General features: G+C 41.6%; 1 protein-coding gene across 1 annotated transcript in view; it reads right to left on the bottom strand.

The window, feature by feature from the left end:
* Positions 1-1,652: 1,652 nt before the first annotated feature.
* Positions 1,653-17,196, bottom strand: part of LOC119905302 (plakophilin-4-like) — a 113,105-nt gene continuing 97,561 nt past the window's right edge. The window contains exons 15-22 of the mRNA XM_038722170.1: positions 7,889-8,062; positions 7,615-7,765; positions 6,298-6,490; positions 5,985-6,069; positions 5,268-5,385; positions 4,980-5,111; positions 4,694-4,767; positions 1,653-3,921 (exon numbers count right to left, since the gene is read on the bottom strand). Coding sequence (XP_038578098.1) covers positions 3,664-3,921; positions 4,694-4,767; positions 4,980-5,111; positions 5,268-5,385; positions 5,985-6,069; positions 6,298-6,490; positions 7,615-7,765; positions 7,889-8,062 — 1,185 coding nt within the window. The 3' untranslated portion in view covers positions 1,653-3,663. The remainder of the gene's footprint in view (positions 3,922-4,693; positions 4,768-4,979; positions 5,112-5,267; positions 5,386-5,984; positions 6,070-6,297; positions 6,491-7,614; positions 7,766-7,888; positions 8,063-17,196) is intronic.

The raw sequence follows: 17,196 nt of genomic DNA on the forward strand, positions 1-17,196 counted from the left end.
AAACCATGTAAACCTGTTCTAGTACATCCCCTAATTAAGATTTTGAACCTGAAAATGAGCATAATACCACCTCTTTAATGCTAAGCTAAGCAGCTGCTGGCCATTTACCGCACAGACTGAGAGTGGTATCAGTCCTCTCTAACTCTCTGCAAGAGAGCAAATAAGAGTATTGCCCAAAATGTCTGACTACTCCTTTAAGAATGTTTTTCAGTGTCATAGCAGCTAAAGGTGTTTCTCACCTGTATGGAGATGAAGGTTCTAGCTAGAGTTACAGTTGAGGTGGAAATGAAATTCAGCCACTTTGTGCAGACAAAAACACACTTGCAGTGAAAATATATTGACATCGCTTGTTAAATTGTGTTTAAAAGTGTTTTTTCCCCTGTGGTTGCATTTCTGTACTAATACCTTGTGTTTTCTGTGGAGTTGTTGTCAAAAAAATCATGAAGAAACAAACTTTACTTCGCTTCACACAGTGTGTCCCCTCCTGCGATATTTTCCAGAAGGTGAGTGTGCTTCAGAAAGTCAAAACAGCCCTAATTAAACTGGGCTGATTTAACGGCTGCAGGCCTCCAAACTCAGAACTGGAATCGTGTTCAATGTAAAGGACATTTGATTTTTTTCCCTTGTTGAGTCCCAGATTATAGCTGAATATTCTCACAGGTGCTGTAAAGTTGAAAGGATTTGTGATTGACTGTATCGTACTGTTGTGCTGCAGGCACACTGACCAGCCAATCAGGCGCTCCCAGGACTCAGACAGTACTAGTCTGGTTTGTTATGTTATCATAGAGGGACTACAGCAGGATAGGAAGAAAATGAAGAGTCTCGTATCAGCTCCTGATCAGCCAATCAGAGATCTTAAGTTAAAAATACTAAATAATGTAATACTGGACAATCCTAGAAAAGTGTTTTTCACTCTGCCACACCTTGTGCCTTTAGAAACACCTGAATCCCCAGAAAAACAGACTCCCACTCAATTACCTTCAGAATTATGAAATAAACTTTTGGCAGATGAAAACACATTGCAGGGTTTTGCAGAATAACTTCCTGTTTAAAAGATTGTAAGCGATGGGACTCCATCACCCTCTATTCAAAGCTATATTATAGATGTCTGTGCTGCTTTCCTTTGTGCTGCCAGTTTAGCATGTGTTTGAACACACAATATTATCTCAGATGATACTTTTAGAGAGTGCTGGCTGATACACAGGGCAACTTTTTAGGCAACAGAGTGTCAGGATTGCTGCTTCCACAGCGCACCTGAAATAATGATGATGTTGCCAAAGAATATTAAAGCTCTGAGCGTGATTAGCAGCTTCCTTTATTTGATGTTTAATTGTGGCTGTTTTGAGAGAGCAGGACGGCTACAGTCAGGCTGTACACGACTAATAAATGAATCTAACTGCATGGACAAGAGCTTGTGTTAAAGGCATGCTCATTGAGAGCAAACGGAGGATATTTGTATACACCATGCATTTACCTCATCATGATGTACATTTTGAGATTGCAAATTGTTTGTTTTTTTAGTTCCCTTGTTTTTTTTGGCTGTAACGTCATATCTCTGAATATACCTACATCTGATGCAATTAACGCTAATAAAGATAGATCTATTTAACTTTCATTTTTGTCATTTGTCAAAATAACACGAGTTTCAGATGTCATGTCATGATATAATCTTTAATCCCTAAACATATATTTCCCTCTGTAACATTGCACATTACCATCATCATCATCAGTTTTGGGACAGAACAGACAGACGGGGTATTTTGGTCAGGTTACAAGTAAATTAATACAAATAAATTATTAAATAATAGAAAAATCTTCTTCACACAATCACATATAAAGTTCTACATATTGAATAAAACAATGTAACAGGACAGTTAAACCATTGTATCTGTACAAATAGATTTTCACATGTTTTTGTCACATATTTCACATACTTTATGATATACACTGCACTTTTGGCCAACATACAGAAAAGCAAAGGGTTACAGATGTAACCCTGGTTCTCTGAGTCTTAAAAGGTTCCCGAGAGTGATGACACTCATTGGTAAGGTCTCCAAACCTGTTTCGAATAATATTTAACAACAATTTGTGGAGCAACTTTTATCCTGTTTGGTTTTATTTACCACACTCAAACAGTGCTGCTAATATGGTAAATAGTATTTGTCCCAGGTGTGGTTTTGTTACAGGATCCTCAGCCTCACTAAGTTCTTTTTCTCTCGTATTCATGATGATGCTGCGAACGATATTTATGTTATCAAACCAACACAGTGCACACTTTTACAGCAGAGGAAAATTAAATCAGTTGACCTTAACAAACACTGGTGAATAACAAGGTGAGGCCTGGGTTTAAAAAAAAAAGCACCTTTTGACTAAGCCCATCTTTGTACTACTCAAATATGACAGAAATGAAGCTCCATCCATGTCCGTAATAATGCAGATAATGTTGAAAATGTTTTATATCCAATATATCCTATGTTCTACATCTACATTTCTCATTTTCCAATCAGTTCGACACGGTCTCCCCACCCAGGTATTTAACCTCTGTGGGGTCGTTGGCACCTTCAGAGTCGTAAAAGGTTGCACGAGGGTTGTTAGTCCACCTGGTAGTCATGTGAGTCACATGAGCCTGGTGTGAACAACCTGGAACAACCATCGCTCAACAGAGGAGGTGATCTATAACACCACCGTCGTAGGCAACAACTGTCAGCTTATCACCAAAATTTTACACAAATTTGAACCAAAATTCCAGAAAATCAATAAAAGAAAATGCAAATGAACCATGGGACCAGAGGACACATCATGCCCACGAGAAAGGATCTGGTGCGCAAGAGACAGTATCTCCTGCTCACCAGATACTATCTGGTGTGCACCTGAAAGTATCTAGTGAGCACCAGATACTTTTTTTTTTTTTTTTCAGACGTCCCCTTAGGGGCTCCATAATCCTCTGACAACAGTAGGTGGCTTCTCCAGTCAGTTAAAATTAAACCTCTGCTGCAGAAGAAGAGGGCGCATTGAAATGATGTAATAAAAAGAAGGGCTCCATAATCCTCTGACAACAGTAGGTGGCTTCTCCAGTCAGTTAAAATTAAACCTCTGCTGCAGAAGAAGAGGGCGCATTGAAATGATGTAATAAAAAGAACGCCATTCAAACTACAAACAAATGAAAACGATGTGATAAATGTGATGAAAAACGGCATTTATGTTTGTTTCATTATTAATGAGTCTACTAATATCTGATGTTTTCGTCTCTCCAGGGAGTGGAAGCTTCTAGAGCTGCTTAATGCAACTGCTGCTTATTATTACGGTCTATCAATTCACTGACTAATCGTTTTAGCTTTAAACTTCAGAATGACAAGCCTGATTTCAAAACACTCCACTCCACGCATTCACTGTCCGACAAGGTTTTCAGTGTGGAAGGAAGGTAAGAAATAAAGGAATGGTTGATATTTATCAGCATTATTGTGCACATGGTCTGAATTAGTCAAAAGCTGCGTGTACCAAACCAAGCCCTGGTCATTCAGCACAGTTTCAACACAGATGCACACACATTCACATGCATCCTCCATCCTTTCACACAGCGTACCCACCCATGTGCACACAAACACCCACTGAGACAGACGGCCAAAACGGTGAAGCTCAACGTACACGGCGTCCGTTTTGTTTCTACACCCAGGAGTCGGGGGAGCCGGTGAACTTGTTGGCCCTGTTTGAAGGCCTCCGTGTTGTGGAGTAGAAGTCCACGTAGTTGGTGTTGGCTTTGAATTGGAGCGACTGGCCGGCATAGCCGTCGGATGAGGACGGCGTCAGGTGGACCTGTTCGTCCTCATATGGCTCCTCTCCGTAGCCTTGTGGGGATGACAGGTACATTCTGTAGCTGTTGTAGTTCTTCCTGTCGGGTTCGTCGTAAAATGGCTCTGTGTGCTGGGGGAGGAACAATCATGTGATTTATTGAGCAAGGAATTATGATTACCCAAAGGTCTGGTCACACCAACAATTATCAATAAATTAAGTAATTCCAATGATATCGCAAATATTTTAAGTGTCAAGTTAAGTTTGACCCGCGAATAGTTGCTGCTGGCTAATAGCTAGTTTTAGAGTCTGGAAAGTACAAAATTGAGGCCCCTACTGTAGTTTTTTAGCTAACGTATTTTGCATTATTCACTTTTGTTTAACCCGACTCCACATGAGTAAACTGCTTTATAAAAGAGGAATGGTTGACAGACAGGAGTCAGTGGTAAAAATATATCTTTGGATTACCTTACTATTACCTTACAGCGACCAAGCTAAGCCAACAAGCTAACAAGCTCTTTAGATGGGAAAGATTTAAAGAATAGCTTATTTTTGTTTGTAATCATGAATACTTTTTTTTATAGAGAATGTGTTTGTTTTTTTCATTCAACCAGGTTTACTTGTTGAACCCAAGATGTTCATCCACAATTTTCAGAAACAATTTTTCAGTTTATATCCAGCAAATATTGACTTTTGAGAAGCTGGAACCAGAACATTTTGCCTAGAACCGACTTAAAACAATCACACGCATATTTACAATGTGGCTAAAATGTGATCTATGTACAGAAATTACCTGCTTATTTTTACTTCCAAAATAATGTTACATAATTCCCATTTATAGCAGAAAAAGCCAAGATTCAGTACTTTAATGCTACAATATGGCTGAATGTTTGACATTTCTTACCTGGGACCTTCTCAAATCCTCCCCTGACTGGGAAGAATAAGTCCCAATGAAATACGGAGTTTTCTTCTCGGACCCTGAAGCAGAAAATTCAACAGCACAGACGGGAGAAAAACATGAGCCTAAACACAGGTGAAAATATGATTTTTCAGCTTTCATATTTTGGTGATAATCTGGTGTCAAGTTTGTGTTTTAATATCAGCTTATGAGTTGGTGGTTAGACAGAAACATCAGTGGTCCGTACATAGATCCCTGAGGGTCGCCACAGTACAATCTTATAAATACAAACCTGTGTACTGCTGTTTGTGTAAACTATTGTCTCCATAATACGCGTTGAGTTGCATAGATGACTGCGTCCTCTGATAGTTTGAACTGTGTCTTCTTATCCCAAGCATCGCTGGCGAGGATGTTGCACTACCACCTAAGGAACAAAAAGACAAACACAAGAGTCAAGTTTTTCAGTTTACTGTTATAGATGTTAACTTTCTTTTATTATGGGACTTTTCTTATCGTATGATAAAGGAACTCTGTTTTAGACAGAATTCCACTATTTGACCTCACTCACTGGTTCTCTCACCTGATTGGATGACAGGGGACATCTGTAGCGGGCTGGTGGGCAGGGTCGGCTGGGAAAGGTAGCGGTCTCGCTCCAGAGTGGAGACAGGGGTGACAAAGTGAGTGTAGTTCCAGCCGTCCTGCACAGAAAGTTCACATCACAGCAGAGTTAAAAATTAACACATATAGAAATTTTAGCTTTATTTAATTTTCCATTTAGGAATTTAAAATCTGTAACTATCCTGGTTTGTTTTTGAAATCAAGAAAGAAATTAGGTAATGTTCAAATTTAATCATTCCTACAATGAGGCACACTATTCCTTTACATGGCTGTCAATTTTATGTTTATCGTTTTGTCGTGTTTCAGGAGCAATGTATCAAAGAAATCATTCTGGGAGAAATCAGGCGCCACTTTCACAAAGATACACTTTGGCTATGGCCCAGGACCGGAGTCTCTCAGACAGACATCTAAACTCATCTGTTGCACAAAGCTGTCTAGTTCTTCACCATCTTAAGTAGGACTAATGTGCCATGAATTCCAGTAAAACTTCAACTAGCATAAAATATACACAATATACACCAGTCTAGAAGATTGCCCATCCCTGAATGATAAACCTTGCTGCTCTATGAGTTGAGAACAATTTCTCTTGTATTGTTAAAATGTTTTATATTAAACCTCCTAAAGTAAAACATACACCATGGTTGAAGTGTATTGTCTTGGTGTGTCTGCTGGAACCGACCTGTTTGTAAAGGCTCCTCAGCTCTCTGTAATGCCACAGCGTGTTCAGCACCTGAGCTGCCGCCTTCACAACCTTCATCGAGTACCTGCGACATCCAGTGTGAAATCGTTTCCCACATCACAAACTTATAATGCCAGTAAAACACTTTACAAAACAAATGATTACAAGATGACTTGTTTTTTTAAATTAATGTAAAGGTTAAACAATTCAGCAAGAAACAAAAAAACACTAAATTAAAGTTTAACTAACTAACATATTTTGCAGAGACTGAATGAACCCTGCACATATCTGAAGTCTCTCTGCTGTTTTGTACCCTTTCCCTCGTCCTTTGCTGATGTCCACCAGCTTCTCAATGCCTCCGCTGTCGGCTAAAGCTTTGGCGTTCTCCATGTTGCGGCTTGTGACCTCGTGCAGCGTACAGCAGACCGATGCCACTGTATCGTCTGACAGCACGGTGGGATTGCCGCCGGGCAGCCGGTTTACCAGGTCCCGCATGGCGTACTTTCCTACAGGAGGATTTTCAATTTCATTTCATTTCAAACTTGTTGTAAAGCTTTACAGACACTGTAAGAAGCTAGTGACGGTGCATCCTACAGATTCTCTACAGCCTTACACATTGGATTACATTTCTTTTTGAAGCATGGATCAGATGAGATATGGATACAGATACATTTCTCTGCACACCATCATCCATTATGTTTTATATTCACTTTCAGTATTTTATTGTTGAGGTGCAAACACCATGAGGTTCTGCACTTTTTAATAAATATTACAACGTGGGTCTGCCATAACTGTTATTGTGGATTGACAGCTGATGTAAAGGGTTGATTCGTGTTCACCATGCACCATATTTGTTTACAGGCAAAGCGCTAACTGACAGGTCAGTTTAGTCTTATTTATCTTGGCACATCTTGGAGTCGGTTTAAGAAAGGATACTAGCTGGGAGTCCATTCACTTTTGACGTGATATGGTTTGTGTGACACATTTCTTTAGTTTCCAGTTTCTGCTCCCAGTGCTCCTCCAGCAGTTGTGTCTTGGCCTTGGTACATCCGTCTTTCCTCTCCTCTTCCTCTCTTTTAAGGGTTTCAGTTTTTAATAAATAATAATGTGTGGCTCCTTGTGAAGGGACCCCAGGTGTGTATAGGTATCTATTTGTTTTTATTTTTGTATATTTGTACGATGTGTTTCTAGGATTTGTAGGAACTGTATATTGTAAGGGTTGATTGTACAGCATACATCAATCAGTAGCTTGCCTTGCCATCTTCATCAGACTACAACACAATGGAAATAAGTTTTTTGTGCTATCCTAGACAGTTCTGAAGAATGTATTTGTCACTGTGGATGGTCTCTTTAGTGAAGCCAATTCTCTCAACTTGGTAAATACAGGTGTTTCCCATCACCAGGAGTTGTCTGCAATGTGTCTGCAGGATGAAACACCTGTTGTCCATCAGGGGGTGATGTGTTATCACTCTGCCTTTAGATTTAAAAAACTATTTTGAACAAGCTGATGTTCCTGACTGAAATGTGAAGATGATCGTTTCACAGGTTGAGTTTCTGGCATCGAACTGTTGATTGTGTGTGTGTGTGTGTGTGTGTGTGTATCTAGCTGTGTTTCAGTGTGTGTTTGGACCTATCAGCTCCTTGTTGCGGCCGTCCAGGGCCATGTTCCGGAGAGCGGTGGCGACGGAGCAGACGACCCGGTCGTTGTTCATCCTCAGCAGCTCCACCAGGATGGGCAGACCCTTCTCCTTACGCACGGCTGCTCGGATGTAGGCTGAGAACTGGACACACACACACACAAACACACAGTTTTATTGTTTAAATTAGTGAAATAAAAATTTGAGGTATTGAAAAATGTTCTTCTGCTGAAAAGCATCTAAGGTAAATGGCCTTTCTGGTACTACCTTCCAGTTTCCAGCAGAGAGGTTTTGCAGCGACCCGGCAGCGCCCTCCAGGGTGGCGGGGTTGGAGCTCTCGGCCAGCAGGTTGAGGTATGGCTTCACCACCATTGGGTGCCACAGCAGCTCTGCCCCCCTCAGAGCCTGGGAGAAACCCGGGATCGGCCCGACACCATCCCACTGCACAAAACACAGAAACCAACATGCAGGATATATTAGCACCTTTTTAAACTCTGCAATCCAGCCTAAAACACTTAACTTGATCTTTTGCAGCAAAACTATATAAGGATAATTAAAGCTGCAAGCAGCGTTGGGCGGGCCCTCGCACTTGTAGCGCGTCCGGGAGTGAGCCGGCCGAGTTGCACATTCTGGAGCTCTGCCGGTGCGGCTGTGAATTTGCTACGCGGTTCAGACGCCGCATGAAGGTGCTATATGTCACTTCCTGTGTCCCCTATGTGGAGCTACATAGCACTTGCCTCTATGAATATAAATCTGTATTGGCGTGTAGATGTCTTCGGGGAGGGACAGTTATCAAGCACGTAAAGTTTGTTTCAGATGTGAGCATGTACACTGAAGTTACAACAACTTCCTGTGTCATGGCGAAGACTTGATCTTTGACGCCACGCCACGGACACACCCATTGACGAAAACTCGCAAATAGCACAACTTTTTATCTTCAATGCCTTTAGAAGGCACAGCACAAATTTGAAGTCGGTCGGACTAAATCCCTAGGAGGAGTTCGTTAAAGTACGAAGTGTGTAAATCATCCAAAATTTGACGTAAAACTCAAAATGGCTGACTTCCTGTTGGTTTTAGGGCATCGCTCCAAGAGGCTTTTTTGTGCGTCTGGACAAGATACACGTATCACAGAAAATTCGTGCACGTAGGTGAAACGTGCGGCGGGGGCTGCTTCGTTAAAGGTCACGTCCTGTTGCCAGCAGGTGGCGCTATGACTGTGGGTGAATGTCAGCATGTACATGTGTTCAGAATGGGACTCTCATCCTACATGTACAGTTTGGTGCAGATGTGAGCATGTACACTGAAGTTACAACAACTTCCTGTGTCATGGCGAAGACTTGATCTTTGACGCCACGGCACGGACACGCCCATTGACGAAAATTCACAGATAGCACAACTTTTCATCTTCAATGCCTTTAGAAGGCCCAGCAGAAATTTGAGGTCGGTCGGACTAAATCCCTATGAGGAGTTCGTTAAAGTACGAAGTGTGTAAATCATCCAAAATTTGACGTAAAATTCAAAATGGCCGACTTCCTGTTGGTTTTAGGGCATCGCTCCAAGAGGCTTTTTTGTGCGTCTGGACAAGATACACGTACCACAGAAAATTCGTGCACGTAGGTGAAACGTGCGGCGGGGGCTGCTTCGTTAAAGGTCACTTCCTGTTGCCAGCAGGTGGCGCTATGACTGTGGGTGAATGTCGGCATGTACATGTGTTCAGGGTGGGACTCTCATCCTACATGTACACTTTGGTCCAGATGTGAGCATATACACTGAAGTTACAACAACTTCCTGTGTCATGGCGAAGACTTGATCTTTGACGCCATGCCACGGACACGCCCATTGACGAAAACTTGCAAATAGCACAACTTTTCATCTTCAATGCCTTTAGAAGGCACAGCAGAAATTTGAGGTCGGTCGGACTAAATCCCTAGGAGGAGTTTGTTAAAGTACGAAGTGTGTAAATCATCCAAAATTTGACGTAAAATTCAAAATGGCCGACTTCCTGTTGGGTTTAGGCTATGGCTCCAAGAGACTTTTTTGTGCGTCTGGACAAGATACACGTACCACAGAAAATTCGTGCACGTAGGTGAAACGTGCAGTGGGGGCTGCTTCGTTAAAGGTCACTTTCTGTTGCCAGCAGGTGGTGCTATGACTGTGGGTGAATGTCGGCATGTACATGTGTGTTCAGGGCGGGACTCTCATCCTAGATGTACAGTTTGGTCCAGATGTGAGCATGTACACTGAAGTTACAACTTCCTGTTTCATAGCGAATCATCGACGCCACGGACACGCCCATTGACGAAAACTCGCAAATAGCACAACTTTTCATCGTCAATGCCTTTAGAAGGCACAGCAGAAATTTGACGTCGATCCGACTAAATCCCTAGGAGGAGTTCGTTAAAGTACGAAGTGTGTAAATCATCCAAAAATGGCCGTAAAATTCAAAATGGCCGACTTCCTGTTGACTTTAGGCTATGGGTTCTTGAGGCTTTTTTGTGCGTCTTGATATGATACATGTCCCCAGAAAATTTCGTACATGTAGGTTGAACGTGAACGAGGGGCTAATCATTTCCAATTTTCTAGGTGGCGCTAGCGAGTCATTTTGCCACGCCCATGTGCGAAACTTGTAGAATACGAAATTTTTCACCGGTTCTGACATGTTTGCAAATTTTGGTGAGTTTTCGAGTATGTTTAGGCCATGTCAGTTGGCCTACTTTGCAGAAAAAAAAAAAATAAATTAAAGCTGCAAGCAGCGTTGGGCGGGCCCTCGCACTTATAAGCGCGTCCGCGTGTGAGCCGGCCGAGTTGCATATTCTGGAGCTCTGCCGGTGCGGCTGTGAATTTGCTACGCGGTTTGACGCCGCATGAAGTGTTATATGTCACTTCCTGTGTCCCCTATGTGGAGCTACATAGCACTTGCCGCTATGAATATAAATCGGTGTTGGCGTGTAGATGTCTGCGGGGTGGGAGAGTTATCAAGCACGTAAAGTTTGTTTCAGATGTGAGCATGTACACTGAACAATAATGTACCCAAACAATAAAATAAATTCCTTTTATATTTCCCTGCCTTGTTGTTTATGTGTACATACAGAGGAAGAATGTGAGAACAGCACACATTTCATCGTTACTGTGTGTTAGAGCATGGGAGAACAGTGGATACTTTTAATACAGCCCACACCCCTAATACTGTGTAACTATAACAAGTAGAGAACAGAAGAAAAAGATGTTCTTTCTTTACAACTGTCTGCATAGCTTATTCATATTGTGTAATGAATGAAAATAAATAGGCCTACTAGGCTCCTCTCTACTTTGACATTTAAGATTAGCTGTTTGATCCACCTTCATACACATGTGACATTACTGTACAACTTGAGAAAGGTGAGTTGTTTTCTGCTCCAGCCTGCCTAAAAGAAAAGCGTTTTTGGGATTAAATGGACTTTATTAGCTGCTGCAGTGCAGGATGAACTCAGAATAGACCCATTTCTCACCTTATTATTCTAAATCATGCAACGAAGAAGAAGAAATGCATAATAAATCCTGGGACAAAATCTGTCCACAGCATGTAGTCTGATGAACAAGACTTGTGTTATAGCTGACTTGGGCAGTGAAATGTTTAATTTTTTTAATTCATGTGGTCATAGTTGTCCACAACTCAAATCAGAATATAAGAAGAAATGTTTTATACCACCTCAAGAAGGCTTCCTATCAGAAAGGTAGGAAGGTATTTCAAATGTACAACTGCAGTACTTAATCTAAGTAAAGTAATTTCCCTGACATTACTGTGTTACGCATGTAACAGGTTTTATACTTCCTGTGAGTATAATCCAATCAATCTTATTTTCATACTGTATATCCGTTGTGTAATTTGATAAATTGTGTTGTATGTGGTGCATCGTACTCTGAGCATCTTCAGAGAAGACTCTGACTGCAACATGCGTCTTTGTAAAGAGAGAAACGGACAGAAAAAGTCTCTAACTCTGCCTGTCAGCTCGCTCTGCTCCGTTAAAACTGAATTTACCATACAGAATTGAATACGAGTGCACTCCAGATTTAGCTGCAGCCAGCTGACCGTGTGCTTCTCCCTATACCGCAGTTCTGTGTCCATGCATGCAGCAAACTGAAAGCACTGTCTGTCGGAGCGTCTACGTGAAAAGAGAAGGAAGACATTGCTGGTAGTATTGTCTTCAGAGTTGTTAAACACCTCAGCGCACTGAAGGAAGCCATCTGACTGTGTGAGGGGCAAGATCGTTGATGTCTGCAGGCAGAGTAGGAGCTCTCCTGTCTGACTGGTCCACCAATAGCAGAGAAGATGACCCCTTGAGACACAGCCCCTCCTCATTTGCATAATGAGGCAGAAATGCATACAAAAATTTAAAAAGACAGGCAGAAATAAATACCATGGGTGAAAATAAATAAGGTAAATAAATACAAAGGAAGAATAAAACAGACAAAAATATTAAAACACACACATAAATAAATACATTAAAAAAATTAGTAATAAATAAAGTTGAATAAACAAATAAGGTAATTATAACAAAGGTGAATAAGTAAAGGCACTAATTAAAATATATACATTTATGTCTCCTTGTATAATTTAATTACTACCTACATTTATTTATTTACTTTATTTTTTTGTGTATTTAATTGGATGCTTATTTATTTATTGAGCATTTATTTATTTCTGTATTTATTTCTGACTGTGTCAGGATCGGTCCTCCATACGGGGTGGGAGAGTTATCAAGCACGTAAAGTTTGGTTCAGATGTGAGCATGTACACTGAAGTTACAACAACTTCCTGTGTCATGGCGAAGACTTGATCTCTGACGCCACGCCACGGACACACCCATTGACGAAAACTCGCAAATAGCACAACTTTTCATCTTCAATGCCTTTAGAAGGCACAGCACAAATTTGAAGTCGGTCGGACTAAATCCCTAGGAGGAGTTCGTTAAAGTACGAAGTGTGTAAATCATCCAAAATTTGACGTAAAATTCAAAATGGCCGACTTCCTGTTGATTTTAGGGCATCGCTCCAAGAGGCTTTTTTGTGCGTCTGGACAAGATACACGTACCACAGAAAATTCGTGCACGTAGGTGAAACGTGCGGCGGGGGCTGCTTCGTTAAAAGTCACTTCCTGTTGCCAGCAGGTGGCGCTATGACTGTGTGAATGTCAGCATGTACATGTGTTCAGGGCGGGACTCTCATCCTACATGTACAGTTTGGTCCAGATGTGAGCATGTACACTGAAGTTACGACAACTTCCGTGTCATGGCGAAGAGTTGATCTTTGACGCCACGCCACGGACACGCCCATTGACGAAAACTTGCAAATAGCACAACTTTTCATCTTCAATGCCTTTAGAAGGCACAGCACAAATTTGAGGTCGGTCGGACTAAATCCCTAGGAGGAGTTCGTTAAAGTACGAAGTGTGTAAATCATCCAAAATTTGACGTAAAATTCAAAATGGCCGACTTCCTGTTGGGTTTAGGCTATGGCTCCAAGAGACTTTTTTGTGCGTCTGGACAAGATACACGTACCACAGAAAATTCGTGCACGTAGGTGAAACGTGCGGCGGGGGCTGCTTCGTTAAAAGTCACTTCCTGTTGCCAGCAGGTGGCGCTATGACTGTGGGTGAATGTCAGCATGTACATGTGTTCAGGGCGGGACTCTCATCCTACATGTACAGTTTGGTCCAGATGTGAGCATGTACACTGAAGTTACGACAACTTCCGTGTCATGGCGAAGAGCTGATCTTTGACGCCACGCCACGGACACGCCCATTGACGAAAACTTGCAAATAGCACAACTTTTCATCTTCAATGCCTTTAGAAGGCACAGCACAAATTTGAGGTCGGTCGGACTAAATCCCTAGGAGGAGTTCGTTAAAGTACGAAGTGTGTAAATCATCCAAAATTTGACGTAAAATTCAAAATGGCCGACTTCCTGTTGGGTTTAGGCTATGGCTCCAAGAGACTTTTTTGTGCGTCTGGACAAGATACACGTACCACAGAAAATTCGTGCACGTAGGTGAAACGTGCGGCGGGGGCTGCTTCGTTAAAGGTCACTTTCTGTTGCCAGCAGGTGGCGCTATGACTGTGGGTGAATGTCGGCATGTACATGTGTTCAGGGCGGGACTCTCATCCTACATGTACAGTTTGGTCCAGATGTGAGCATGTACACTGAAGTTACAACAACTTCCTGTTTCATGCGAATCATCGACGCCACGGACACGCCCATTGACGAAAACGCGCAAATAGCACAACTTTTCATCGTCAATGCCTTTAGAAGGCACAGCAGAAATTTGACGTCGATCCGACTAAATCCCTAGGAGGAGTTCGTTAAAGTACGAAGTGTGTAAATCATCCAAAAATGGCCATAAAATTCAAAATGGCCGACTTCCTGTTGACTTTAGGCTATGGGTTCTTGAGGCTTTTTTGTGCGTCTTGATACGATACATGTCCCCAGAAAATTTCGTACATGTAGGTTGAACGTGAACGAGGGGCTAATTTTCCAATTTTCTAGGTGGCGCTAGCGAGTCATTTTGCACGCCCATGTGCGAAACTTGTAGAATACGAAATTTTTCACCGGTTCTGACATGTTTGCAAATTTTGGTGAGTTTTCGAGTATGTTTAGGCCATGTCATTTGGGCCTACTTTGCAGAAAAAAAAAAAAAAAAAAAAAAAAAAAAATAATCCGAGCAATTCAATAGGGACCTCACACGGTCGTGCTCGGGCCCTAATTAAAGCTGCAAGCAGCGTTGGGCGGGCCCTCGCACTTGTAGCGCGTCCGCGCGTGAGCCGGCCGAGTTGCACATTCTGGAGCTCTGCCGGTGCGGCTGTGAATTTCCTACGCGGTTCCGACGCCGCATGAAGGTGCTATATGTCACTTCCTGTGTCCCCTATGTGGAGCTACATAGCACTTGCCGCTATGAATATAAATCGGTATTGACGTGTAGATGTCTGCGGGGTGGGAGAGTTATCAAGCACGTAAAGTTTGTTTCAGATGTGAGCATGTACACTGAACAATAATGTACCCAAACAATAAAATAAATTCCTTTTATATTTCCCTGCCTTGTTGTTTATGTGTACATACAGAGGAAGAATGTGAGAACAGCACACATTTCATCGTTACTGTGTGTTAGAGCATGGGAGAACAGTGGATACTTTTAATACAGCCCACACCCCTAATACTGTGTAACTATAACAAGTAGAGAACAGAAGAAAAAGATGTTCTTTCTTTACAACTGTCTGCATAGCTTATTCATATTGTGTAATGAATGAAAATAAATAGGCCTACTAGGCTCCTCTCTACTTTGACATTTAAGATTAGCTTGTTTGATCCACCTTCATACACATGTGACATTACTGTACAACTTGAGAAAGGTGAGTTGTTTTCTGCTCCAGCCTGCCTAAAAGAAAAGCGTTTTTGGGATTAAATGGACTTTATTAGCTGCTGCAGTGCAGGATGAACTCAGAATAGACCCATTTCTCACCTTATTATTCTAAATCATGCAACGAAGAAGAAGAAATGCATAATAAATCCTGGGACAAAATCTGTCCACAAATACTGTACAGCATGTAGTCTGATGAACAAGACTTGTGTTATAGCTGACTTGGGCAGTGAAATGTTTTTTTAATTCATGTGGTCATAGTTGTCCACAACTCAAATCAGAATATAAGAAGAAATGTTTTATACCACCTCAAGAAGGCTTCCTATCAGAAAGGTAGGAAGGTATTTCAAATGTACAACTGCAGTACTTAAATCTAAGTAAAGTAATTTCCCTGACATTTTTGTGTTACTTTACTTTTAATAGACCATGTAAAGGTTTTATACTTCCTGTGAGTATAATCCAATCAATCTTATTTTCATACTGTATATCCGTTGTGTAATTTGATAAATTGTGTTGTATGTCGTGCTCGCATCTCAGAGAAGACTCTGACTGCAACATGCGTCTTTGTAAAGAGAGAAACGGACAGAAAAAGTCTCTAACTCTGCCTGTCAGCTCGCTCTGCTCCGTTAAAACTGAATTTACCATACAGAATTGAATACGAGTGCACTCCAGATTTAGCTGCAGCCAGCTGACCGTGTGCTTCTCCCTATACCGCAGTTCTGTGTCCATGCATGCAGCAAACTGAAAGCACTGTCTGTCGGAGCGTCTACGTGAAAAGAGAAGGAAGACATTGCTGGTAGTATTGTCTTCAGAGTTGTTAAACACCTCAGCGCACTGAAGGAAGCCATCTGACTGTGTGAGGGGCAAGATCGTTGATGTCTGCAGGCAGAGTAGGAGCTCTCCTGTCTGACTGGTCCACCAATAGCAGAGAAGATGACCCCTTGAGACACAGCCCCTCCTCATTTGCATAATGAGGCAGAAATGCATACAAAAATTTAAAAAGACAGGCAGAAATAAATACCATGGGTGAAAATAAATAAGGTAAATAAATACAAAGGAAGAATAAAACAGACAAAAATATTAAAACACACACATAAATAAATACATTAAAAAAATTAGTAATAAATAAAGTTGAATAAACAAATAAGGTAATTATAACAAAGGTGAATAAGTAAAGGCACTAATTAAATATATACATTTATGTCTCCTTGTATAATTTAATTACTACCTACATTTATTTATTTACTTTATTTTTTTGTGTATTTAATTGGATGCTTATTTATTTATTGAGCATTTATTTATTTCTGTATTTATTTCTGACTGTGTCAGGATCGGTCCTCCATAGGGGTGGGAGAGTTATCAAGCACGTAAAGTTTGGTTCAGATGTGAGCATGTACACTGAAGTTACAACAACTTCCTGTGTCATGGCGAAGACTTGATCTCTGACGCCACGCCACGGACACACCCATTGACGAAAACTCGCAAATAGCACAACTTTTCATCTTCAATGCCTTTAGAAGGCACAGCACAAATTTGAAGTCGGTCGGACTAAATCCCTAGGAGGAGTTCGTTAAAGTACGAAGTGTGTAAATCATCCAAAATTTGACGTAAAATTCAAAATGGCCGACTTCCTGTTGATTTTAGGGCATCGCTCCAAGAGGCTTTTTTGTGCGTCTGGACAAGATACACGTACCACAGAAAATTCGTGCACGTAGGTAAAACGTGCGGCGGGGGCTGCTTCGTTAAAAGTCACTTCCTGTTGCCAGCAGGTGGCGCTATGACTGTGGTGAATGTCAGCATGTACATGTGTTCAGGGCGGGACTCTCATCCTACATGTACAGTTTGGTCCAGATGTGAGCATGTACACTGAAGTTACGACAACTTCCGTGTCATGGCGAAGAGTTGATCTTTGACGCCACGCCACGGACACGCCCATTGACGAAAACTTGCAAATAGCACAACTTTTCATCTTCAATGCCTTTAGAAGGCACAGCAAATTTGAGGTCGGTCGGACTAAATCCCTAGGAGGAGTTCGTTAAAGTACGAAGTGTGTAAATCATCCAAAATTTGACGTAAAATTCAAAATGGCCGACTTCCTGTTGGGTTTAGGCTATGGCTCCAAGAGACTTTTTTGTGCGTCTGGACAAGATACACGTACCACAGAAAATTCGTGCACGTAGGTGAA

This window comes from Micropterus salmoides, unplaced genomic scaffold, assembly GCF_014851395.1.
Source record: "Micropterus salmoides isolate LMB-PRFRI ecotype aquatic unplaced genomic scaffold, ASM1485139v1 Ms_hic_scaffold_1, whole genome shotgun sequence".
Classification (NCBI taxonomy): Eukaryota; Metazoa; Chordata; class Actinopteri; order Centrarchiformes; family Centrarchidae; genus Micropterus; species Micropterus salmoides.